Genomic DNA, 26061 nt, shown 5'->3' on the forward strand with positions numbered 1-26061 from the left:
GAGTAACCATTTTGAATTGACTACCATGTATAGTTACGTTGTACGTTATTGCATTTGTGTATAAACCCTCTTACAATGTGTTTTGCTCTGGACTATCGTGAACAATATGAAAGGGAACACGCGAAGGCGTGGCAAATAGCCTCGAAACTGACCTAGAGCGATACGCGGATGGCGCTGTCGAAAACAGAGGGGAAAAGGGGGGCGCACTTCCGCTAACTGTTGGCACTCCCACCGCGCCTGCGTTTGTCGTTAAACGGCAGCTTACGGCGTCTCATTGGCCGCCGAAAGCCGGCGAGATGGTTATGTGCCGCAGTGACGTACAGCGAGTCATTTTTTTTCTTTCATGCTTTCTTTAATGTTTTGTTCTTTGTGCAGCCGTATGACGGAACTTTTAGACCTTGGTTTGTATTTTCAATCAATTTTTTTTCCTATCAATGGACGCGATGAGTTTCTTACGCCTTAAAATAGTGATACTTTTGGCCACGCTTCGGCGCACAAAGTTACCAGTAACCGCAATATTAAACAGTTATCACTGTGCGCTGGCGAGTAGAAGTTCCGTACATTCTGTAAACAGACCCATGGGGGGGGGGGGGGGGGGGTACCAACAGTTATTAGAACAGCGTCCCCCTTTGCACATTGTTTTCGACGGCGGCCGCCGCGTATCGCCATAGCAGGGTTCGAGGCTTTCTGACACGCGCTCCTGTGTTCCCTTTTATATTGCTCACGATAGTGCATACATGAACGTATTCCTTGTACAATCGTAACAATATGTCTGCGAATGTCATGAAACTTACTTGTATAAATGCAGCAAACATTTGAAATAGTACTGCAGCGTAATAATTGTGTTATAATTAGTTTTAAAGTATTATAATGTTAGTAAAATGTTTTTATTTGAATCTTTATTGTTTTGTTATGTGACATAATCTTTTTGATAATTATACTTAAATGAAACCCAACTAGCCTCAGGCTAGGGATTCAGATGCATTATTGCAAATCCATTTTTGTAAATTGTTTTGTGTCAATAAAAATGCAAATTCAAATCAATGCAAATTTACTCCGGTGCCCTCTCTTCCGTGTACTCGCGGCTCTTCGCGTCATAGAGCCGCATGCCCAGGCCGGTTTCCCCCTCTACCTTCCACTGCTCGGGCGAAGTAGTGTGTGCCATCGCTCCTAGATGGCGCCGCCGTCCCGCAGCCGAACGTACACCTCTGTAACGTACACGTTCCAGAAGCGTTTGCAATTAATGTGGACGGAAGGATCAACCGGTCAGCAGTCGAGATAAGCAAGAGACGTTTAGAGTATTGGTAAGAAAAAAGCAGGGAACAGATTGTTACGACCGGATCCGTTACAGTCATATTTAGCGGTACACGGTAGGTAGAGATGTTTTGGGGAAGAGAAGAAAGATTAAAGAGACGTATACAAAAATGGTAGAATGAAAAGCATATATAGCATACCTGAGTAACTCAGGCAGGCTAGGTGACTCCTTGTCACCGACCCGTTTCGAAGTGGAGGCCAATAAATCAACATAATCGTTATTGATCGCAGCCTCGGTCCGAAGAACAAGGCACTGCTGACTAATGCCATAGAGCAATTGATTGCAAGGAAAAATATTCTGGTTGGATTTCCTGAAAGCAAGATGAACCTAATTTACCAATGCAAAGGTGACAAGCATAAGATGAGCTCGTACAGGCCAGTTGCAGTAACAGTTACAGTGCCGTCAGAGAATGCATTGAAAGGAATGGCGAAATAGCCTTTCAAAACTCCGCTGGGGTTGCAGTAGACAGCTTCATGTCCATCCTCGAATTTTATTTGCAGGTCACCTTTATATCTTTTAACGATGATTTTTACATTCAAAGGAAAGGTATTTGTATCGGTTCCTGTGTCGCCCCGATCCTATGTGATATATTTTTAGCTGCTATTGACGATACCCTGAATCATGAATTTTCTAACCAAGGGGTACTCAAGGCTTTTAGGTATGTCGACGATTTTTTAATTGTTTTATCCAAACAAATAACCTTGACCAACACGGATTCAGTGAATAGCATTTTAACGCTTTTTAGACAATATGGCAATGGTTTGACTTTTACTCACGAACTGCCAACTAATGGTTCGTTGCAGTTTTTAGATATTAAATTACAGATAGGCTTGCATCATATCTGCTGGCATTACGCTCCACGAGCACAGAAAGAGCTTCTTCCATATAATTCTGCACATTCGAAGATAGTTAAGAGGGCGATTGCAAACTCGTGCCTGGAATCTGCTCTCACAAAGTCTTGTCCGAATGCAATGCATGACAGCTTTACAATCCGATTAACAGGCTGAATTCAGCCGGCTTCCCCTGCGAGGTCATCACGGCTGTGGCGGAGAAACTTCTTAAGAAGGCAAAACAAGAAAAACGTGGCAGCAGCACTGAGCGTCTGCTCAGAAAGAAGACCACGGTCGTGCCATATATGCACAAAGTCGCCCACAACATAAAAAAAGTGGCCAACAGACATGGCATCCCGGTGGTTTTTTCCGCTCCAAAAAAGCTATCTGGGTTATGCCCGAGGATCAATGGAGGACTTCGGGGAAGCGGTTGCGGAGTGAAGCATGCCGAACCGTACGTGAAGTGTGCCACGGGCGTTGTTTACCAAATCCCGCTCAAATGTGGACGGATATATGTGGGCCAAACAGGGCGCTGCGTGAATGAATGCGCGGGGGAGCATGCCTTGTCAATCAAAAAAAAAAAAGAGGAGCGCACTTGCCCGCTCATTGCATTGCATGCAAAGGTTGTGTGCCTATGTTTCATAGCATTAAGGTTTTAGGCAAAAGTAACGACAAAACTTCCCGAGAACTTTTAGAAGCCTTCTATATCAAGAAAAAAAAAGGCGATACTTGCATAAGTGACACTTCTGTTACCCTGTATCGAGCGGAAAATAATTTTCTGCGCAGCTGCTGTTGAATTGAGGTGGGCTTGATTTGCAACCCTCCCCCTTCTTCTCCCATTACCCCCCCCCCCCTTCCTTTTTGGGGCACGTGTCAAAGCAGTCTATATATTGTGGCTTCTACACAAATAAAAAACCAGTTGAAAGTTTGCGCTCTATCCGTTCAAGTCTTTTTTTCCTGTGTTTGTCCGTTTGTACGCGCAACGCTTCCCGTTACAGTAAAGTCGGTGATATATTAAGAAATGCAAAGAAATGGAACAGAAAAGTATTTTCAGCACACTCTGTCCAATTTCATGCGGAATGCACCGGGAAAGTTTTGGGGTTTTTTGAAGGAGAAATCTAGGTTAATTGACCAAATTATACACGAGGGGTGCCCGGTCCTTGAGAAGCGAAGCATTGCTGAACATTTCAACAAGTATTTTCTCCGTCTTTTTTCCAGTTCATGTGATCCACCATCTTCAAATGATATAGCAAATATTGCACCGCCAGATATGGTTTCGCAACCAGGCGTCCTTTCTATACTGCTTAATCTGAAAACTAAATCCTCACCTGGACTAGGTGGCATACCGAATATTTTCTTGCACAGATACGCAGAAAAATTGTCCCACTTTTTAGTTACTATTTTTCATGCATCATTGTCCTCTGCTGTCCTTCCTAGTGACTGGTTAAAAGCACGTGTCGTACCTGTACCAAAGAAGGGTGACGCTACACTTTAACGAATTATCATCCAATATCACTAAAGTCTTCCTGTCGCAACTTACTGCAACATATTATAGCCAAAGAGATTAACAAGTTCCTTACTGATAAAATTATTCTCTCTAATTGCCAGAATGAATTTAGTAAAGGCTTTTCTACAGTTACCCAATTAATTACCATCGTTCATAACTTCGCAAATGTTCTTGACAAGTCTGGGCAAATTGATGTAATATTATTGGATTTCAGGAAAGCGTTTGACGTTGTTTCACACTTACAGCTTATCGAAAAACTCGAACTGATTAACCTGCCAACATACCTAATAATTGGATAACTGCGTGCATTACTAACCTTAAGCAGTTCGTTCAAATTGACAATAACTTTCCAGGTGAGCTTCCTGTAACTTCAGGTGTCCTACAGGGCATTGTTTTAGGGCCCTTATTATTTCTAATATATATTAATGACATCGTTAACATAATTACAGTGCCCGTACAAATCAGATTATTCGCGGATCACTGTGGGCTGTTTAATGAAATAACATGCAGTGAGGACCAAATTGTACTTAACTCCAACCTTCAAAACATGTATACTGGTGCTGTAGGCTGAATATAGAACTAAATGCTAACAAATAAGTTTTCATGAAAATTACTAAGAACATTAAGAATTTATTGGTCGTTCCTTCGTTTATGTATATGCCTAGGTATTTATATTTCTTGACTACGTGTATAACTGGCTGTTCAATTGTCACCACGTAATTGCTCATCTCTTCCTTAGAGATAATTCCAGATTTTTCTGTCTCAAATAGCAAGCCTAGATTTGTGTCTGTGTTTCCACACATATTAGCATGTGTCTGTAAATCTTTCTTGCATTTTCCGCTAGTAGCAGTATGTCGTCCGCATACATCAGTCCGGGGACCTTCTGTTGCACTATTTGTCCATTCCCTAATTCAATGTTTTGCATGAAGCACCCGCAAAGATAATCTGAAAAAAAAGGGGAAGCGGAATGCAGCAATAATGGAACAAAGATCACTTTGGGCGCCAGAATTAAGATGAGGTGGTGCGTGGAATCTGTAAAAGAGTAATGGTGCCAGCGCTAACATTCGCAAATACCATTCTATGCTTGAAATCCAATATCTTGTCGGGGTTCGAAATTAACCAAAGATTGGTAGGCCGGTTGGCTTTGGGAGCCCACGGTAAAATCACAAATGAGGCAGTGCAGCGTGCCATGGGTTGGGCCTCTTTTGAATCAGAAGCATAGAGCAAAATTTACTTCGAAGAAATACTCAGGAACATGGATCACAATAAATGGGCGGCTAAAGTGCACAAGTACTTTTACCTGAAAAGCGTGGACACAGAATGCAGGAGGAGTTCAAGAAAGTGCAAGAGCGTTTTTCATTCCTCCCCATCGGAATGCGCCCGCTGTGGCGGGGATCAAATCCGCGACCCCGTACTCAGCAGCTTAAAGCCAGAACCACTGAGCTACCGTGGTGTGTGTATGTCTATGTGACTTAGGCCATGTTTGTTCTTTGTCACCCAAATATCAAGCCTTACCTTCGTTGCGACCCGCCACGGTGGCCAAGAGGATACGACGTTATGCTGCAGTGCACGAGGGCTGCCGAGCACGGGGTTTCTCAGCCGTGGCGGAATGCAAAACCTTTAGTTACACGATGAAGAGCCCTAGGAAGTTCAAATTAATTCGGAGCCCCCAATACGGCGTCTCTCGTTGCCCTTCTCTGGCTTTGAGGTAAGCCACATTTTGATTTGACATTTCATCACTGCTACCCAGGGAGGAATCGTGCAGCTGTCCATCGCTGCAGGCGTCCTCTACTCGTACGTGCTGGGCAGGTTCCTCGAGTGGGAGCTGCTCGCCATGGCGTGCTTCGCTGGCGCCATCGTGCTCGTCGCCGCTAGCCAGTTCTCCGTGGAGAGCCCCCGCTGGCTTCTGCTCAATGGCCGCAAGATAGAGGCACTCCAGGCACTGAGCAAACTGCGAGGGATGGGTGCCAGGGCATGCACCACACGCTTTCATACCACGCTATTACTGTCATCCACGCATTGCTTCCGCCTACAAGCATTACAGAGCTCTATGGGATCTGCGGCGCCCCCGGTCACGTGAAGAATAATTATTGACAGATAACAGCCGGCGGCGGTTTGTCGTCCTGTAGCAAAGGTTGCTCTTGCGTCACTATTATTTCCCTTAAGAGGCCCCTTAAACAGTTTTTCTCGTGCGCCTAGACGCAGAGGTTATCTCTCAAGGAATGTTGGCTCACTGGCTGGCAGTTTCTTGTCAGTGTGTTCTAATAACACAGGTGTGAGTAGTTAAACATTACCCTGCCCTCAATCCGCGGTGTTCCCCTTCAACTTTTACACCATGTGGCCATCGCTATGTCCCGCCTCATTCAAGCAGTGACTGCAAGCGTTGTCTACTTCGGGTTGATTAGAACCAAGTGTGTTCCCGCGTCTCTTTCCTACGTGGTAAGACTGGGCTACATGGAGCGAAATTGAAAGAGGAATTGCGCGCGGTTGATGCAGACGCGGTGGCAACACGCAGATCGTTTGCACTCTTTTTTTCTTTTTGATGCGGAATTGAGCGAGAAGAGACGGACTCCGCCGAGGGCGTTCGCAGCATTGCAGCATGCGTATAGACAATGTAAAAACTACAATGTAAATACACCACTCCCCTCTGTAATGTTTGTTGACCCTGAGTGTATCATAAATAAATAAGAAAACAAGTAGCTGTTTACGGCAATATTTTGGTTTGAGTGTCGCCTGATAACATGAAAATATCTAATAGGTAGGCTTACGACTGTCTCTATACTACGCGGGTAATATTTGTTTGTAGCTGTCAGCATAAAAAGAAAGCGCTGCCACTAACTTATGAATTTGGCTAAATGGGCTACTTATAACGTTTTCGCTACTCCAAAATCTAAAAAAAAAGAAATTAGGGCGCACAAAAAAATGAAACCACATCTATCGGGAATTAAACCCACACTTTCTGCGTCGGAGGAGGAGACGGTACAAAAGTCTTTTATTTTAACGCGATAGCGTTAAGGGCCCTGTGTCGCAGAAAATCCGGCGTCGTTGTCGGTGTCGGCGTGGGCGCGCCGGCGTCGTTGCCGGAAATAATCTTGCCGAACCACCCCGATCACACAGGCCCTCTGCGTGGCGCAAGGCGTTAGTGAGCAAAATTTAATTTCCGAAAATAAAACCGTCAGAAAAACTCGTAAAGTACGACTTAACCACAGCCTACAGACGTGATAGCGTAAGATTGTAATTTGAATATACAAGAAAACATAATTCAGTTGCCGGGAAGCCTGATCATTGCAGCCAGGGATCTTTGAAAGCTATCGCGTTCCACTCTTAAAGCGAAGCTTAAGCGTCCTCTAAATTATTACATGAGAGTAAAACTTTCATAAATGCAAAGAGCTACAGAAGTTTAAGGCTGAAAATACATTCAAAAGTCAGGCAAGCACGTGCAAGCGCCCAGTAAGGACGTCCAGTCCGGTGGCGCTTCTTGTGCATCTTCAACGTCAGCAGCAGACTCCCGAAAAAAAAATGAATATCAGTGCGTCCCGTTGTTCAGCATGCTTGTCGTACATCTACTGCGCCAAAGGCTATGTAGGCCACGTAACATGATCACGTCATATGTTAGGTCAAAGGCATTTTTAAAACGCAGGAAACGAATTGAATAAGGGGTGATATGTAATTATGTTTGAGTGTTCCTTGGAAAATGTCCCCGAAGAACAGGGCATCCCTACAGTCTACAAAACTGCCATCAATCGTATCAGCATGAGGACACAAACAGCAGTTTGTCAACCACAGCACAACAGCCCCTTTCGTGCCCCCCCCCCCCCCCCCTCAACCTGGTTTGAATACTGAAGTCTAACTCGAGCTGGCGGATTTCTGACGGACGATATGACATGTAGTAAAGCACGTTGCATTTCCCTCGCAACGCTGGTTGTTTTTTTTTTTTGGATCTCGGTTTGCGAGGATTTTTCTTCTTTCATTTTAGGGAAACTATATACAAAACTTGACTCTCTGACAAATGTGGAACCTGCGGCTACCGCTGAAAGCGGCTTTTCAGAACTGCGTGTGACCGCTGTGCTGACCAAGGAGGTCAGTGTTGGCATTGACGGGCAGCGCTCGCGTCTTTCTACAGCGTGTAGTCGCCGTAGTTTACTTCCTGCGCACACTTGCAGTGCACAACGAGCGTAATACAGCGTTGGTATCATTTTGTTCGTTCCGCCAAAGAAGACATCGCTGCTCCAATTTTCATGTGAGAACCTCTCCGCCTCCCATGGGCTACCCCATTGCCAGAACTGTAGCAGACGATCTGCCGTCTCAGGCGGAAGTGGGACATTGGTTTGAAGAAGCATCTAGATTTATTACATTTCTATAACTATTATTAAGGGTTTCACAAACTACTATGTATACGTATGCTATTCAAAATAACGTTAATGCATTGGCATGTTTCAAGCATTCTTGATGACGCAACGTGGGTAGCCAGTTGGATAGGTCGTCCTACTGACGTCACGCTCCCCCGTTACGTAGCAGGACACCGGGCGGCTGGAAACTCACAGGAGCGGCGTCACTGCGATCGATAGCAATGCACATTTTAAAAACCTTATAGTAAATTACACGCTTTACGCGGAGCGCTTCGATGTCTCACTTAATGACCAGAAGGACCTACACTAACGGCTCAGCACTTTTGTACAAGATCGTCGAAGTCGTTTCAGGGTTCCTTTAAAGCCACCGATGTTCGACTCCCTTCAATGCCTTGTCCACGGACGCCTTGCACTGCGAAGCGCGGCGTGCCCATAACGCTTAAGCGTTAATAGTGCAACAGCCATCCCCACAGGCGAGCGTATATGTTGGAAGGCGCGCTACACTTACATTTCATACGGATACGACAGTTGCAACGTGACCAACAAGCGCCGCAGTTTCGGTTTTAAATTTCTGGTGACGCGACTTCCGGAATCCCCAGTTAGAGCAACGGCCATGACTGCGTTTGCGTGTGCGCGTAGCATACGAGGCACTGGTATAGTGTAGCGGTGGTGTGTACGTACGGTTGTGTTTCTCTGATACACATCTGGCCTGCTCACGTTTTGATTGGCCGGTCTTAAGAAGCGTAACGTATGCAACCGACAATGTGCACGACCAGCATTGTTAACGATCTTAACGCTAGTAACGCAGGGTACGGGCTTTACGACAGATGCGCGCTTTGCTAACGTTACGACCGCAGTCTCAACATACCTTTAGAGTGCAGCATATGAGGGTGCGCACGTACTCAACCCTTTTCGTGCACAAAGCAAACGCTGCGCATACGCACTACGGTTGTACGGTAGCTAATAGCTACATGTGGCAGCGGTCTGCTACGTTGCGTAGATGCCGCAGTCGTGGCGGGGTGCCGCAACGAGTTTACTGAATAAGCGCACTCCGGCTTGCTGAGGACGACTGAGTTTGGCTTACGTTTGTCGCGTCGTAGGCGCAAAATCGGAAGTGGCGTCGTCGTTAACATACAAGACCAAATTTGCACTGCGCGCCACGGTCACATTTAGAAGCCGGAGCGTTGCGGGCCCGCCGCGCTTTGCAGTGCAAGGCCTGCGAGGCATTGAAGGAGTGGAAGCACCACGGAAGCCGTGTTTGATTGCCAATAACTCCGCTTCTGCTGCACGCATTGAAGTACTTTTTGCGGCAAGGTATTTCTGAAATAGCTTATTTCCCCTTCAAATGCCTTTCTCCACTTCGATAAACAGTGGTTCAGGGTTCCTTTAAAGCGGCTGGTGCCTAAGGTAGTGGAACTTGTGACTTCGTATTGTTCCGGTAGAAAGTTTATTAAAAATGTAACTATGCTGTTTTAGGTGCCCAAATCGCGATTTGATTATGAGGCACGCCATAGTGTAGGACTCCGGAATAATTAACGTGCATATAAACCTCAGTACAAGGGTGTTTTTGCATTTAGCCCCCATCGAAATGCGGTCGCCGCGGCCGGGATTTGATCCCGGGACCTCGCGCTTATTAGCAGCCCAACACCATAGCCACTAAGCAATCATAGCGGGTTACCACGCTCATTTCTAAACCACAAAAAAATTACACGGGCCTCTATAAAGAGCTCTACCGTATATCTCGCCATTTATCTCTTGATTATTTGCACGAACTCCTGGCGGTAGTGTGTAGACCCAGAAATTGTATTCCATACAGCTCTGGACGAAACTGAAATGCACAACTTTTTCAATTTCTGTCGACCAGTGCCACCGACGCTTCTAGTGGGCAGTATACGAATGATTATTTTTCTTTGATGCCTTTATTATTTGAGGCAAAACACTTAAAAATTATGTGGCACAACTGGGGTTTGTCACTTTTGCAGAGTAGGTGCCACAAAGAACCAAACCCTTGAGAATGGCGCCCACCTCGCCGCAGCTGACATGCCGCGAGTGCTCGACCTGAAATCAAGCTAGCCGTCGCATTCCACTGCCACTACCGACCTAGGCCATGTCAAATAGCTCGTGTGTTGCTTTGGGACGTTAAGCCATCTTAATATTTCTCACGGCATCTCCCCCACGCAGCTATGGAACAAAGGGCACGTGCAGAATATGACGAAGCATATAGGAGAGCGCTGGCTTGCCACGTTGTTTTAAGATCTGTGTAGCTGCTGCATCTGTCCCTTCCACCGCGCTGCCGCGCTTCGTAACAACTAAACACTAACCGAGTTCTTTAGAGAAAAGTTGTCATTATCTACCTTGCCCTCGAACCATCCTTGGGTCCGCGCAGGTAGACAACGAGTGTCAGGCCATCGACCAGTTGTTTGCCATCTTACCCACGCCCGCCTCGAACTTCCTGCTCGCTGTGCACGTGTACTTGCTCCAGCAGTTATCAGGTATCAGCATGGTCATCCTGAACGCTCACTCCGTGTTCTCCGCGCCCGGAGTTTTCGTGAGCGCCTCCACAACGTTCGTCATCATTGCCAGCCTTCAGGTGAGCAGACCTCACTCTTTCTATTGGACTGTCAGCATGTAATGTGAGCTCTCCATTGCCGGAGGGCTTAATTATTTTAGGTTTTCATACATGATAATCACCCGGTGCGGAGACCTGACGGCTATTTCAGAGTAAGCAGTCGTACGCCGGCTCAACATGAGCCCAAGGACTCCATTTCGGCACCACCGCGTCTGCATAGCGTTCAAACCGAAAAGGTCTTGTACTCATTCAGTTTACTTTACTTTTTCTTTTAAAAAAAACTAAATTGTTCGTTGTACGAATGTACAAAGAGTAGATTGTCGGTTCCTGTTTTTTGGAACACTGAGCTCACTGTATTGACAATGCCTGCTTGCACATACGGACCCTTTTCACGTTTTGTCACCCTGCTTTTTGGAAGAAACTGCGGCCGCACCCCTAACTCCTCTTCCGTTTTTATAACAAGATCAACTGATTTTTGTACATTTCCTTCGCCCCCATTTTTCTTCCTAAATTCTATCATTTTTCTCGTCTTACTCTGTGCGCCAGCTTGTTCTCCTCCTCCTCCTCCGTCATTGATGGCTGGAGAGAATGAGCTACGCCTGCATAAGCGCTGCTAGGAAAAGAACTTGCTCCCTGACAAAGACAAGTCTCATTATCAAAGCGCTGGCTCCAACGACATTGCCTGATCGACCACTTATTTCATCACTGCGCTTGACAGCCCCCAAGGAAACAAAGCTACCAGTTAAGGGACAGGAACGATTGCAGTTCCTGAATATCTCATTTTATTTTTCTGTACCCCCTGGAATTCGGAAAAGTAGGGTGTCGTATTGTCCAAAGTTTGGGCTTCATACTAGACCTAGGATTTTGCTATAGAATATACTACAGTCAAATGTCTTTATAACGAAGTGCTCGGGACCTCCTAAATCCTCCATTATACAGGTGACTTCGTTGTAAAGGTCGTGCTCCGTACCGCTCACAATAGAGCAGGCTAAGTACGTTAAACATAAGAAATTGTTTAACATGAATTAATTAGAGGCTTCTTTAAATGAGTAGCTAATTTTTTTTGTAAAAACTTCACCTCACAGAATTTGCGACCGCAGCCAATTTTATTGCACCGTGGTTCAAACAGCTCCTCAGCGAAACGAAGGATCTACACAAAGCAGCAGTCACCGAGTGCCGTTATCACCTCCCTTGCCGTGAAAATTATTGGTTGGTTCGCATGATCTTCATCCCTGTGGCTTTTATCCGTATTCGCGACCATCTCTAGATGGCTTTGAAGGCGTCGTTGGTTGTCAGTTACGATTACACTATCATGTTGTCATAACGTCGTATTCGCCAGCCCTCGCGCCCGCTGATTGCTGGATGTGCGTCATTAACGCTGCCTTTTAAGGCACGTCCACACAAGCGGGAGATCGCATGCGGCAAGCCGCGCGCGACAGAAAGCGGGCCGCGAAAACGGGCGAGTGGCAACATTTTCCTGCCGCGGAGCGGTTTTTTGAGGCATGCCTCCCGCCATCAATTAGTGAAACCAATGAGAAGCGGCGGTTTAATACACGTAGCTAAACGTGGCAAGGAACTACACCCTGTCTCACCGTCGCTGATCATGCCCCAGTAATTCCAGTTGAGAGCAAAATCTATCCCCGGCCTGGCCGCGGCGGAAAAGACGCTTGCAAGTGTGGCCATGCCAGTGTTGGCGCATTCTTCCGCCTGCGGCTTTTCCCTCTAGTGCGCGGGGACGTACAGTCGTGAGCAAAAGTTTGTGCACCAAAGGTGCCACAATTTTTTTTTTTTTTTTTTTTTGCAGCCTGGGCATTCCGGCTGAAATCAAAGGCGCGCGCCTACGTGCACGTGTTTGACCAATACAATGTATTAAGCCAATTCGAGGCCGGGGAGCTGTGCTTGAATATATTTAAATTTTTTGCTGATGCCGTGCTCCCAAAACTTTTGCTCGCGATTGTACATTTAGCGCTATCGCAGCAGTTAGGGCTCGCACATTGGTGACGTCGGCGGAGGGCAGTGGTGGCGCCACTACTTGGCCGTTCGTTGTAAAGCAAAACCTCTGCAGTTCGCGACGCCCACATTCCTTCGTTGTACAGGCAAATTTGTTTTAGTGGTCTTCGTTGCAGAGGCATTCAAATACAAATGAAAGATAGGAATTCAGCCGCGACGTAATCAATCCTTGGTTATACGGGTCATTTTGCTATAAGAGGCGTTCGTTGTCGAGGCGCAAGACTATATTGCTGCTTATAAACAAATAATTGCGAGGAGCCTCCATCATTATTTTCTTTTAGGTTTGTTATTTGAAAAGAAAAGTTTTACTTTGGAAAAGCGTTATCCAGAACATGCATAAATGGTTTAAGATTACCCTGACCAAATTTGCCGCAAATTAAATAAAACCTGAATGCTTGCATTCTACAAGTCCTGGTGCATGTGCATGCAAAACTTCGCCAAGGTTGACTCACACAAACTACATAAAATGTGTGGATAAATAGTGCGAACAGGGTAAGATTGAGAAAATAATAAAGCGACTAAACGAAGTTGAAAGATTCTAAACATGCGTAGTAATACTGCAGAACACAAATTCTCATGAAAATATGGCCAGAATGCAGATCGTTCTTTGCAAAAAAAAAGTGTAAAACTAAAAAATACTGCTCCGTAGGTGGTGCACCCCGAACCCTCGGAAGCTGGCTCCTGCAGCTGCGCTTTCCTTACTACACAGCAGTGACGAGATTTTTGTTGAGCTGTCTCTGGTTCAGAGTATCCCTTGATTTTTCTGTGGTCTGTCTGGTTGCTCAGACCGATCAATTCCCAAGTCGGAAGGTTGCACAACACCTCTAGAACTTCCCAAATGCCTTTGTGCCTTTGTTGAACCGCAGTATGGCTTGAGATGTGGCCATCTCAAGTCAGCGAAGCAAATTTTGTTTTGAGATACATCAACCCAGTCTTGCTGTTGAGACTTAACCGCATTTTGTGGTTTGCACCAAATATAGCGACAGCAGAGCTTTTCGCTTGTCAGCCTCTCATTTGTAGGAAGCAGATACTCCGTCGGAGGACTGGCGAAAAGTGGAGAATGAGCTGGTGCCAACTCAGCCAGGGCTAGTTCTCGCTTGTTGTTACAACAGGAAAACTCACCATTTGGCCAAAATTGTGGTTGTAAGCTTCATCAGTAGAGAATTGATAAAATAAAAGTCCCTACAGCTACCATGCCTCCATTAGAGTACTATTCCGAGGTCTCCTGGTTAGAGCAATGCCTTAGCCTTTTACGCATGAAAATATAATGCTATAGCGCAATTTTGGATTGAAAATCTAAGAAAATGGCTTTGAAGGAAGAAAAAACCGTAAGTTTCACCCGAAAAGCGAATTAATAATAGCCATAGCAATGTATTAGACAACTTCACGAAACCAGGTTCGTAGTTTCATCAGCCGTATCAATTGCAATAAACATTGACTTACTAATCACTTACCGAGTCACGCGCGCACTGGCAAACCTGAACAGATGTCACTCGATGACAACGAACACTGGCTGTCGCAACACTGATGCGCTGAGGAACTCCGTCCTCGGGGAGCGATTTCTTCGGACTGCCTCTCGCTCTCTCGCTTCAACGTCTGGCCGGCATTTGATATTACGCAACCTCCAACACTAGGTTCGCGAGAAAGCAGCGCACGTAAAGCGACGAGCCATCTCGGCTCGTCCAGTCTTTGCACCCACAGCAGATTGCCTCCAAGATTGAGTTGAATGCTTATGTTCATGTGCTATACATGAAGCATGGTGGGAGTAAAAGCTGTACTCAAGCAGCCTGACCAGTTGCTACTACCTACAAAGCGCTGCGAAGCAGTGACATCCTATTTTGGAAAAAATAAAACATGAAATACACAAATTGATACACTAATACCAAAACAGCGTTATACTAGACACAAGTTTAACTGCGTACAATACATTTTACGTATACATTTTACGCATTTAAACAGCGATTTATTTTACGCCGCTTTTAGGTCATGTTACGCCATTGTCTCCATGTACCATTGTAAGCTCCCTCCACTATGTATTTGGCGCTCTTTGGTCATCACTAGGCCTTTGCGCCATTAAAAACAATTTTTTAATCAGTTGTACACTCAAAGCGAAAATTAGCCTATATGCGAGTCTTTGTAGGTGATGTGCCTAAAAACTAAGCATCCTTGAAAATTAACTACAAAACAAAACGGCAGACTTGCGATAGTTTGTGTACTTGTTAGTAAAATCGCTGACTGCAAACAGTTCAACTTTCTGTCGCATGTTTTTTGTTGTACCGCTTTTTTTTCTTTCTAAAAACAGCTCTTGTGTGGTTTACGTCGGCTCTACTCCAACCTTTATTCTAAACCATATTGCGCGCAAGCAGCCACTGCATGTTAGAAAAACGAGCCGTCAGCGGCGTTGGCACTGGTTACCGTCAAATTGAGCTAGTGTACGTGCATTCGCGATCCCATTGCCGCAAAGTCCCATCTACAGATCTTTCGCTACTTTAACTAGACAAAGCAGAGTGAAAATAGAAATTAGTTAGGTCGTCTTATACGACGACGTAACTCGCGCTATCAATTTTCAACTTTCTATTATTGATCTGCCTCGCTGTATGATTAAAGCAGTCTCTCGAAGAAGCGTCATAAAAGGAATGCTCTCAGCGACAATGCGATCGGCACGACAAGGGTCATTCGCGCCTGTTCGCGAAAGAAAACTAAGACGACTTGAAGATCGGTCAGCGGAGCTAACAGCACGTAGAAGAGTTGCGCTACTCTGCATTCATTAGTTAATGATTCTGTTAATTTGTGGATTGCAGTTTCGGCTTCGACATCTTCATAATTGTGAAATGCTGTAACGCGGACGGATTTTCACCAATCACTTAGTGGATCGATAGCGAAGCATAGTTGCAGCATTGCTCTATTGGCGAATCGCACACGTTGTCATAGTATCGCGTCGAGGGGCACAGAATGGAATGCATTTTTCTCCATCTGAAAGCGCGCTTCACCGCTATGGAAGCAAATACGGCAGTTGTTACAGCAATGATGAGCACACCGATCTGCTCGGGCTGCGCTACCACGGGTATACGCTACACCACAACAAACCACAACAGACACAAAGTGCTGAGGTGAGGAAAACGTGTACTACCGTGATCTTTTTGAGCATGTACAAGGTGGCCCGTGGCATTCCCTACTACCAGTGCAGTCTAACGGCGGCGACGAAAAGTTCTGCGCATGCTCAGTGGGTGAATCCTTTCTTTATGGGGTTTTACTTGTCAAAACCAGTTCTGATTATGAGGCACGCCGTAGTGGAGGGCTCCGGAATAATTTTGACCACCTAGGGTTCTTTAACATGCACTACAACGCTAGCACACGGGCGTTTTTGCATTTCGCCTCCATCGAAATGTGGCCGCCGTGGCCGGGATCAGTGGGTGCAGCATAAAGGCTTCGCATGCTTGACGTCCCGTCATTGCGCTCGTCGTCAGCTACGTCCAGTTTTAAGGCCGAGAAACAAAGTATTAGCCTCGTGAAAATGTCTATAGAGGTCCATGAAAGGAGCCGTATTGGAACGTCAATTTTTTTACCACTGCATTCTAGGGGTGAGCATTTGTTTGCGAACAGTAGCGAAATCTGAGAGCGGACATAGTGGTTTGTCTATAATTTACTCGAGTGTAAAATGGCAGAAATGGCTCCGGCCGAAGGCTGTTTTACCAAGTATCCAGATGCAAGCAGTAGTTGATCCCATTTAGCAGCTATTAAGTTGTAAATGTGCTTAAACAATTTACAATTTCATGGGGCTTAGCGCCATCTGTGTGAGGAGGGAACACTTCCGGCGGAAGAAAAAATAATTGGACGTCATATCCGTCAAATACAGAAGTGACGTCATTTTGTTCTCATCGGCGCGAAATTTGTTTTCGGAGGCCTGCCATTAGAGCTGTATATTCAAATGCCCCGCCATTCCACTTCATGGGCGTTCCGAATTTTCAGCGCGAAAAGCGATGCCGGAAAAGATCAGCCGTACGGGTGTCGAAATCGCATCGCTGCACAGAACATACTTTCTTTGGAGGCCGACGAACACTTTGGGCGTATATTGCGTAGAGTGCTCGTCCTTTCGTCGGACACCAAGCCCGTCGGCCAGTGCTGTTGCACGAAAACAACTAAAGTAAACAAGTATCTGACGGTCGCAACTCACTACTTTTGACTGCACAGGTTAAGAAACAATAAAACTACCCGCGTCACCTAATTCAGACAAACGTCGACATGCAACACAACACATATGAGGGGGGCGTATTGTAACAGGTGAAATTTACGAGCGCCTTTCCACGCACTCCAAGAGTTGCATGGCATTGCAAGATATAGCGGCGTCAACGCCCGCCGCTATCGATGGGCGCTCTCACGGTGGGCCCTGAAAAAAGGTATATATTGATAATGATCCAGTAAAATACAGTTGTATCTTTTCTCACCATGCATATATAAAATGATTTAGGAATTTTATTTTCGTTGAATGAATCTAACTGCGTCTCGCTTTATTTTAAAAACGTTTTTTTTCTTTCCCAGTGTTGATTCCCCCCAAACATAGTCGCGCTTCAATCGCTGCTCCCATAACCACCCTTGCTGATGTCGGTGACAATTGGTTCTGAACCGCTTTTCGCCCGAAGCTTCGCGACCTATGTGGATCGACCTTGCGACCTGCGAGCGCTCCGATGACGTAATGCGCGCGAAGGGATGCTACTCTTGTCACACATGCGCACAAGAATTCTGCGGTGCAGCTAGCTCGTAGTACTGATAGCCACGCGACCCCGTGTTCACGCTGAAAACGTTCAATATAGTATATAGCTGTTAAGCGTGCTTAAGCCCGACATATACTAATGGTATCTTCGACTGGTCGCGTCGGAGCGCTCTTGATCGCTCTCGCGAGCGGCGTTGTCTTCGGCTGGTTGAAAGAGGGTGCGCGCCTTGCGTTCGGCTGGTTCTTTTCGATCGCTCTCCTCCCGCGTCGAGCGCTCTGAGGCGCTCCGCGCCCTGTCGTCGGAGCAGTCGTCCAGATGAGAGCGTTTCCAGCAACGTCATCACAGCACAGCGTCGCCGTTCTTGGCGACCGTCCACCGTAGCCTAGGCAACCTAGGCCACAGCATGCTGGCGGCTCAACGACGCATCCGCCAGTTTAGCTTTGGATAGGCGAAACATCGGACGTTAGCAGTAGTCACGTGGTTTCGCATCTGCCATTTCCCCCTCCGATAGCGACTCACACGTTCGGCTTGCGCGCTTGTCCTTTACCTCTGAGTTCGGGGAACGGCGGATCTGCACGACTCTGCTTCGGGGGATGGATGCGATCAGTCGAAGATACCGTAAGTGAAACATGTAGAAACCAACGAGAAAGGTTGGACGTATGTACAGGTGCCCACAAAATACCTCGAAAGGCCATACCGGTGGCCGCTCGTCGGCGGAGCACACCCGCGGAAAAATACAGCCTTGATCTGCGCGGCATCCAAGGCAAGCAAGCCTCGCTCCTTAGTGCATCTAGATAGGCGCTGCCTTGCGTCAAAATCTCGCGCTTTGTCCCTCTTAGCGCTGCGACAACACATCTGGGGGTGGTCGGGGCCTGGGATGGTATTTGTAGCGATGCCTTTCCGATGCTAATGCCTTTTCGCGCTTTTCGCACTTGGTCAGTGGTCAGAGCGACGGTCCGCTAACGTTATCAATGGTATCAACCGGCCGTGAGCGGTGGATGAGAAGACTAGGATAGAATAAAGCATAAGGCATCGCTACAAAATACCGTCCCTGTAGGCTACAGCGTGCTCGCGCGCTATGCAGCGTGATCTCGAAACGCGCGCGTAGACCTTGTGGCGTATTCTCGTCGGAATCTTCATTCATTCTAAGAGATAGTCTTGCTTTCTGGATAGCTTGCGTGGATATTCGGAATCCTTGAGTGCTGATAACTGAGTGGTGACCAGTGAGTTCACCATACCCTACTTTTGATTATACCTAATGTCTTGCATATCTGAATCAATTATTTCGCCTAAAGAAACTCTGAATTCATAGCTTATCTTTCATGTTGGCGAGCGCCACGGCTAGCCTATAACAGCACTGTATAGCGCACATTTCAACCGGATTATCGTGTTGCGCGATGTATTTTAGTCCTTGTGCAATTATATTCCGAGCCGCATTTACTACTTGCGAATAAGAACACAACTTTGACTGTAACACGATGGCTCCTTCAACAAGGATGACTGCGTGCAGTAATAAAAGTTTTCAAAATGACATCAGACGGCGTATTCCAACACGCCAATTTCACGCACAGGAATTAATCTTATGCATGCGGCACTATAATAAAGGTCTCTTCAATGCTTCGCAGTCACAATGAACATCGCATATACATAGTGCGCTATTTATTTACGAAATCTGGCCGCTTCGTTGCAGATTTAGTACTGAGCACTCTAACACTTGATTGCGTGTCTGCTGTGGTTGGCGCGAACATTCAATTTTTCGTTCAGTGTGGTGATACGTTGCTAATAAAGGGGGTGTTCAGCTGTGTGAGTTAAATGCTTAAAAAAAAAAGTTCAGTGTGGTCCCATATCAGTTACTAAGACGACTTTGACGGCGAAAACTTCAATGCGCTGACGTCATTTCATTTGCGATTGTTTGCTTATGTAGGTAAATTAATTAAATAACTATTAATTGGTCGTAATTCGGTTTATTCATTTCTTACTTGCTGTTACGGAGTCTTTAATTGATCCTAATTAATATGTACTGCGCTTTAGAATTCCTAGTCTTAATTTGGCTTGACGAGTCTTAACACGGAGTCTGAAATTGATGTTAAGTGCCTCTATTACTGTTCTCAACCCTTAATTACTTTGAAGTAATCGTAATTCTTTCATTAGTAATTCATAGCTGTCGTATGATGTCCGTGTTTTGGTCTTATTAATTATTATAATTACTTTTAATTATCCTTTGGGACTCTTAATTACTCCTAATTACTTTTAGCTACTCGGGGCCTAATTCACTTTTACATGCTTTATTGAACGGTATTGGTGTAGTATGCCGCTTTCTGATTTTTCATACCGCAAGTGTTGTCGACGATGGTCACATTCCGCGACTAATGAGCCAGTTAAGCCTTTCGCTTTAAAAGGCTCCGATTCTCGTTAACGCGCACGCACCGAGCGCTTATGGGGCTCTTGCGTTGCCCAGGGGGCGCTGCAAAAATGGTGCTAAAAAGCGCCCTCAATCCGAAACTGGGTAGTACCAAGCTCGGTCGTCTGCTTCGGGAAGCACGTTTACAATACGGACCCGCCACTTTCGGTTGTGTTGTACCACGGCTTGCAGCGAATATCGGGTGCCGAAGATTTTTCCATGGGTGGCATGCTGCGTAAAGGCAAGAAATTATGCAACGCCGAATACGTGTACGCCGTTCAAGAAATAAGCGGTGAAGTTTTCGTGCGGTGTCAATCGCAAGTGAAGCGAGTCACGCACGTGCGAAGTTGAACTTCAGGTAAGGTTTGCACGCTGCTAGATTCAGGCATACAAACGTGAGGAAATGCTTTCGATAAATGAATTCACAGCAGCGATAAGCAGACATGTGTACGGAACTGCTCGAGTGCACGACGGTACGCGCCGCGACGGCAGCGGTCTTTCAGCATGCCGCGGTGTACGAACTGCTCGAGCGCACGATCGTACGCGCCGCGACGGCAGCGGTCTTTCGATATGCCGCGAAACGGCGGGTCCTCCTGAAATCTTTGTTGACTGCATGCCGCTAGACAAGTAGTTATGCCTGCGCTGTAGTAGCGGCCATCTGTCTAGCAATTGATAAGCTCGCAGTAACGTACGTACGTGCCAATCGCGCTGCTGCGCGCGCTCGTGCACTGCTCGCTTGATGTAGGTTTTAATGACAGCGCTCCAACATCGATGTGCTGTAATCAATACTACCTTGCTGTGCTGCCTCAACGTGCTGGATTGAGGTCGAGGATGAGCACATTCAACTCTCTAACCTGTGCTGCTGGTAGTGGGGTAGTGAATTGTCACCGAATCAGCCCGACCATTAGTGGTCATTTGCACACACGTGGTCACTTCACCACTTCGCACCGGTCGAATTGTTAATTGTCGCTGTGGCCGGGTCTCGAATCGTGAATCACAAGCCATGCCTGCTGCTATGTCGGTCTTCCATTTCGCTTACCCAGCGCGACGAACTGCAGTTATCCAGCGCGCCCAACGCTCAGCAGCGTGAGGCCTTGAAGGAAAACGGTAGAATCAGATGTTGGGATTCAGAATTTCTTGTTCATGGCAGCCCACGACGCAGCAGTAACGACGGAGACGCTTTTTCGAGGCTGAGCTAGGTCTCTCCGGATCGGCGTAGCCGATGTCTTCTGCTTCCAGCATTACGTCCCACGGCACACGGAGAGTCTGTTTTCGTAAAACTATAGGCTGCGGCCAGCTCGCAGCCTGGTCGCCATGGTCTGTGAGAAGTGACGAGCCTTTTCGCACTCTAAACAGGGCAGAAAATAGTGCGAATCGTCGCAAAACGCGGGTTAGAAACGTGCTTCGCCAAAGCCAGGGCTCAATACTTTCCAAGCTGGTACTACCCAGATGACGTTTTTCGCCGCCACCAGGCGCCGCTACTATACCTCAAACTCCAGCGCAAGACGCCCATACCCCATCGCGCACACAGCGTTTTAAAGACCGCATCTGCACAGCCCCGCGGTGACAACACTAAAAGGTACCCAGCGCTACTCTTTTGGAGCAAGGTAACACCTATTTACATGCACTGGGGAGCGAGGCGAGCTTGCTAGGGTGACCGCGCATGCGCAGACCCTGGCACTATCCTTTCATCGGCGCGCTCCGCCGGCGAAAGGCCACCGGTCCGGCGTTCCGAATTATTTTGTGGGCACCTGTACTTTCATAAAAGAACTGCCGGATCCGGTTAACGTACAGTCAACCACAAAAGTTTGCGGACCACGCGAGCGCGTGGCCAAGAGCCTCTTCGCGACACTTCCGCTACGTCACCAGCGATCGACAGCAGCGCTACGTTGAAGACGCATCCCTCCTTAAATCTATGGCCTGTCTATTTTCGCACTGTGCGCAAATATTTTCTACCTATCTCTTTCAACGTGACGCGCTCTTTGTTAGCCAGGGCTACTTGCTTATATTTTGAGAGCAGAATATCAGTACAAGTAATCAGACAGCGTATTCTTCGGCTGTTATCAGTTCTATTTTCGCGTAGCCACGCTGTTTTTTTTTTTTTCGTGAGTGCGTGAGTGAGCGGTGAGGCAGCCATGGGACACAGATGCTTAGTCAGTAGGCAGAATTTTTCCGTTCCTCCCCCATCGCTAAGTGACAGTAGCGGCCGGGATTTGATCGCCTGCGCCCAGGTTTTGCTGCGCAAAGCCCGAACCACCGCGCTGCTATAGTGGTTACATTTAGAAAAATAAGAAATAATCGGGTGCGATGACTCTCTTTATAACCCTTTGCGACACGGCGTCCTCGTTTGGGGACTCGAACTTCGGAGGCGCGTCCCACGCCACGTGTTTCTTCAAATGACCTAAAACTCAGTGTGCACATTCGTGTCCGCTTCCTGATGGGACAACTAGCGGTCAGTTAACTTCATTGTCCTGCGTATTGCTGCAGATGATCACTTTGCTGGAGACACTACCATGTTAGACAATCGTTGGACGTGCCGGGTTCCAAGACCAACGTCAAGAGTATTTTTTTTTCTCCGGTCGACACGAATACAACCGAAAAAGCAAGTGTGCATGCGTTTCGGGCCTAATAGTTGATTCTTTTTATGCAAGCATTGAAGCTGACGGATTTCAGAATAATTAGATAACGAGTTATACGCTAATTAATTTTTTTTACTGAAACTCGCACAAAACAGCACATTGCTTCGTCTTCTTTCTTGGAATGTAATAGTGAGCGTCTTGAAATGATGCCATGCGCATTTGACGCATTTGCAGACAGTGCATCATAATTCGTGTCTGAAGGGGATGAATTTATTCACAAGACATTTACAGAAGTGTCATGAAACATAGGTCTCTCAATGATCTAGTAGGAAGTGAAATGTCCGCCGTTTTCTAGCACCTTATTGATGCGTGTGGGCATCGACTCGTACAAAGATTCAGTAATCTCCGGTCGACCGCGCAGGCTTTCCCATTCTTGTGCGATCGCTTGCCACAGCGTATCGGCCATGCGGCCGCGGTTGGCTCGTGTGGACAGCCGTTTCTTCAACATGCCCCAGACATTTTCTATGGGATTCAAGTCGGCGCCACATGGAGGCCACTCAAGCTGGCAAACAGCATGTTCTTCTAGCAATGACTGGACGATACGGCTTTATGGATCGGGCTGCGGTCGTGTTGAAAAAAATAGCAGCCGTCGCTGAAGGGACCGTCCAGCGCATACGGAACGAGGTGTCTAGTGATGACGTCGCAGTACCGTGACGCAGTGAAGGGCCCTTCCAGACGCACAAGGGGACCAAGGCCATCTTTGCTGATTGCTCCCCACACGCTCACGGAACACCGTCCACTGGATAGAACACTCTGTGTGTAATTAGGCAGATATCTGCAAGAAATAGCATACAATTGGGTTCCAGCGGCGCGTCTAAAAATGTTGGGATTCCTCTTGCGTATGAACTTTATAATGCTGTTATAGAGTTGCAATAGAAAACGTTCAAACATCATTAGATAGTACTGAAAGACCCACTGGCAGCTTTTAATTAGCTTCAGAGTAAGTAGTACTATGAAACAATCGTTAATGTTTTCAACATAATACCACTACAGAGAAATCTCGTAATGTCCAAAAGCTCATTTTACGTGAAACATGTTGTGATGCAGAATTAGCTTCGTGAATTAACTGCCAATACACTGTAAACACACCTGCAGTTTAGTGGACGCCAAACCCGCTTCCGTTGGTCCCAGCGCGTGGAAAAAGTTGACTCGTCGCTAAAGATGACATCGACCCATTTCTCTGTTGTCCAATCTTTCATTGCTGTAGCGAACATGAGTCGTTCTTGTAGCTGGCTGTCTGAGAGGCAGGGCTTCTGTGCTGCTACGAAAGACTGCAGGCCAAGCTCACTCAGCCTTCTTAGTCTCAGACGATACCGTGAGCGAGAGCGCTTCTCGGATATCCTCTGCACTTTGAAAAGGATCAGCCACGATGGCGGCCGTAATCAGGCGGTCCTCTTCCTCAGTCGTGGCCCTTGGACGCCCACTACGCTCCATATCTGTGAATCTGTCATCGTCGCGGAAAGCTTGAATAATCCTATTCACGGCAGTCCGGCTCCTGTTGGTTCGGCGGCAGATTTCGCGCTGAGGTATTCCCTCTATAAATAAACGCACAATGTGCCTTCTTTCGTCAAGTGGAACACGCAGCGGCATCTTTCCAAATAGGCAATCACCACGTGGCCTGAAGCAAGTCTACTACGTTTTCAGCGACTGATGCGAAGATGCGCCTATGTGTGAAAGAAAATTTTCTATGCATCCGCTTTTTCTTTATTTTTGATGACAGTGAAACACCTCCCTACCCTTTCTCTCAAGACGCAGAAGCAGCAACACTCATTGGACCAAGATGCTGCCAACCAAAGTGCGCCAGTAAACGTCGCGTAAAAAAATCGTCGCAGCGCTTCGTGAAACTTATCTACCCACTGGCACACCAGTCGACAAAGGTTGCAGTGATTGCTCCGATACTGCTATCAAGCCAGATATGTGGCGGTCTTATCGCAGACAGCGCTCTGCGTCAACACAACGAACTAACAATGTCATGCACGGGAATAAAAAATTAACAGGCAGGCGAGTACCAAGAGGGCTCATATCCGGGAGAGCGCCCCTGTCGCCGCTAGGTGGCGTACCGCTAGGTGGCGCGGATAGGCAGTCTGGCACGCGCTCGCGTGGTCCGCAAACTTTTGTGGTTGACTGTACCTGTAAACAAAATTGTGGCAGACGTTGGATGTAATATTAGCCAGCACCTATTAAAAAAAAACTGTTTGTATGCTATTCAATACAACATTCGATTTGCTTCGGGCACTGTTCAATTCGCATTCGATTGGGTCTCGAAAATTACGGTTCAAACACACATAAGTCATAAGAAAGAAAAGTTTGTTTAAAAAATACTAAGCAATGAAATGCATAATCTGGGTAGACAGCCACTATCACTCGACGAAAAGTATTTGTGCCATTGCCAACAAGTTGACTGCGACATTCCCTCGAAAAGCAAAAATGGGGGGGGGGTTCCCGAAGTGTTAGAATTCCATAAAACACAAGTGATGTTTACTGTATAATGTTAATGAGCTACTGTATGCACGCGTATTTCTGCATTAGAGTTCAGTTTTTTCCGAGGCTGCGCAAGTACATGATGTAATAGCTGGTGCTTGTACAAATTTTGTATTACACTGTGCTTACTTGAACTGAATATTAGTTTGTTTCTTTCATTGAGGCGGCCTATTTTACATATCTATTCCTTTGCTGAGTGAGATGGAGTAGGCGGAATCAGCTATCATGATGAAGTCACTTAAACAGACACCTATATCAAAAAAAGAAGGACTAAAAACGTTTCTCAACCTTCGATTGTACCATCATTGAAGCCCACCCTTTTATCATATGAGTGATCGCGAGCCCTGCGCCATGACGCCTCAGTTCGTCAGTGCTGATTAGGAGAACGGTGGCCTGGTGGCCTTGAGACATTTTCAGTTAGCTGTATTTCGGGCCGCGACATCGTCTTTCATGCTCAATGTGAGGGCATCCCGTCGACGGGTCCCTCTCTCTACCTTTCAGGTGACGGTCACTATGTGCACAGTGTCCATAATGGCTGTCGTGGGAAGGCGCCGCCTTCTTACCATCTCTTCGGTGGTGTGCGTGCTCGCCATGTTCGCCTTCGGGGCCTTCCACAATGCCAAAGCCACAGGAGACTCGCTTAGCCAACGACTACCCAATGTCTTCCTGGGAGTTTTTATTATAGGTAAGGTTAGCTATCCTACTATTTCATAATCTTATTAACAGATATATTCTTCTCGTTCCTTGTCCTGAGTTCCGGGCTTTGTGTTCTCAAAGTTACCAACAGAATTGTTTTTATAGACACTAGCGATGCACACAATACATCTATTCAATACTATTCTGGTCTATCTGAACGCTTGTTCGGTGTACAAGCATTATTGCATACTTTAAATCAGTGCGGAAGACGACGGCAACTCGAAGAGAAGGACGCAGGGCTTCTTCTGTTTGTTACGAACAAAAAAAAAAAGCAACAGACCATCCATGCGTGCATACCATAATGTGACATCGAATGTTGAGACGGTTGGGTCTCAACCTAATAAAGGGAAAGGTGTATTAGTAGCAAGCCATTGCCGTACTACTACTGGCTTGATTTGGTGAATAACTCTAACTGAAAAAAGAAATGCAAGAAAAGGGAGAAAAGCGCACCACAATACCACATCCCATGGAAATGAACGTCTCCTGTGGAAAGCCGCCGTTGTGCAGCTAATTTCTGTGTTGTAAGCTGCTGCTGCTGCGGCGGCTTATGCT

At 46.6% G+C, this 26061-nt stretch overlaps 1 protein-coding gene across 1 annotated transcript in view; it reads left to right on the forward strand.

Annotated features, from left to right (window-relative positions):
* The window catches only part of LOC119446044 (solute carrier family 2, facilitated glucose transporter member 8), a 142867-nt gene that overhangs the window by 3495 nt on the left and 113311 nt on the right, over positions 1 to 26061 (forward strand). Inside the window, exons 2-3 of the mRNA XM_049663170.1 lie at positions 5403 to 5624; positions 10388 to 10591. Coding sequence (XP_049519127.1) covers positions 5403 to 5624; positions 10388 to 10591 — 426 coding nt within the window. The remainder of the gene's footprint in view (positions 1 to 5402; positions 5625 to 10387; positions 10592 to 26061) is intronic.

This window comes from Dermacentor silvarum, chromosome 1, assembly GCF_013339745.2.
Source record: "Dermacentor silvarum isolate Dsil-2018 chromosome 1, BIME_Dsil_1.4, whole genome shotgun sequence".
Classification (NCBI taxonomy): Eukaryota; Metazoa; Arthropoda; class Arachnida; order Ixodida; family Ixodidae; genus Dermacentor; species Dermacentor silvarum.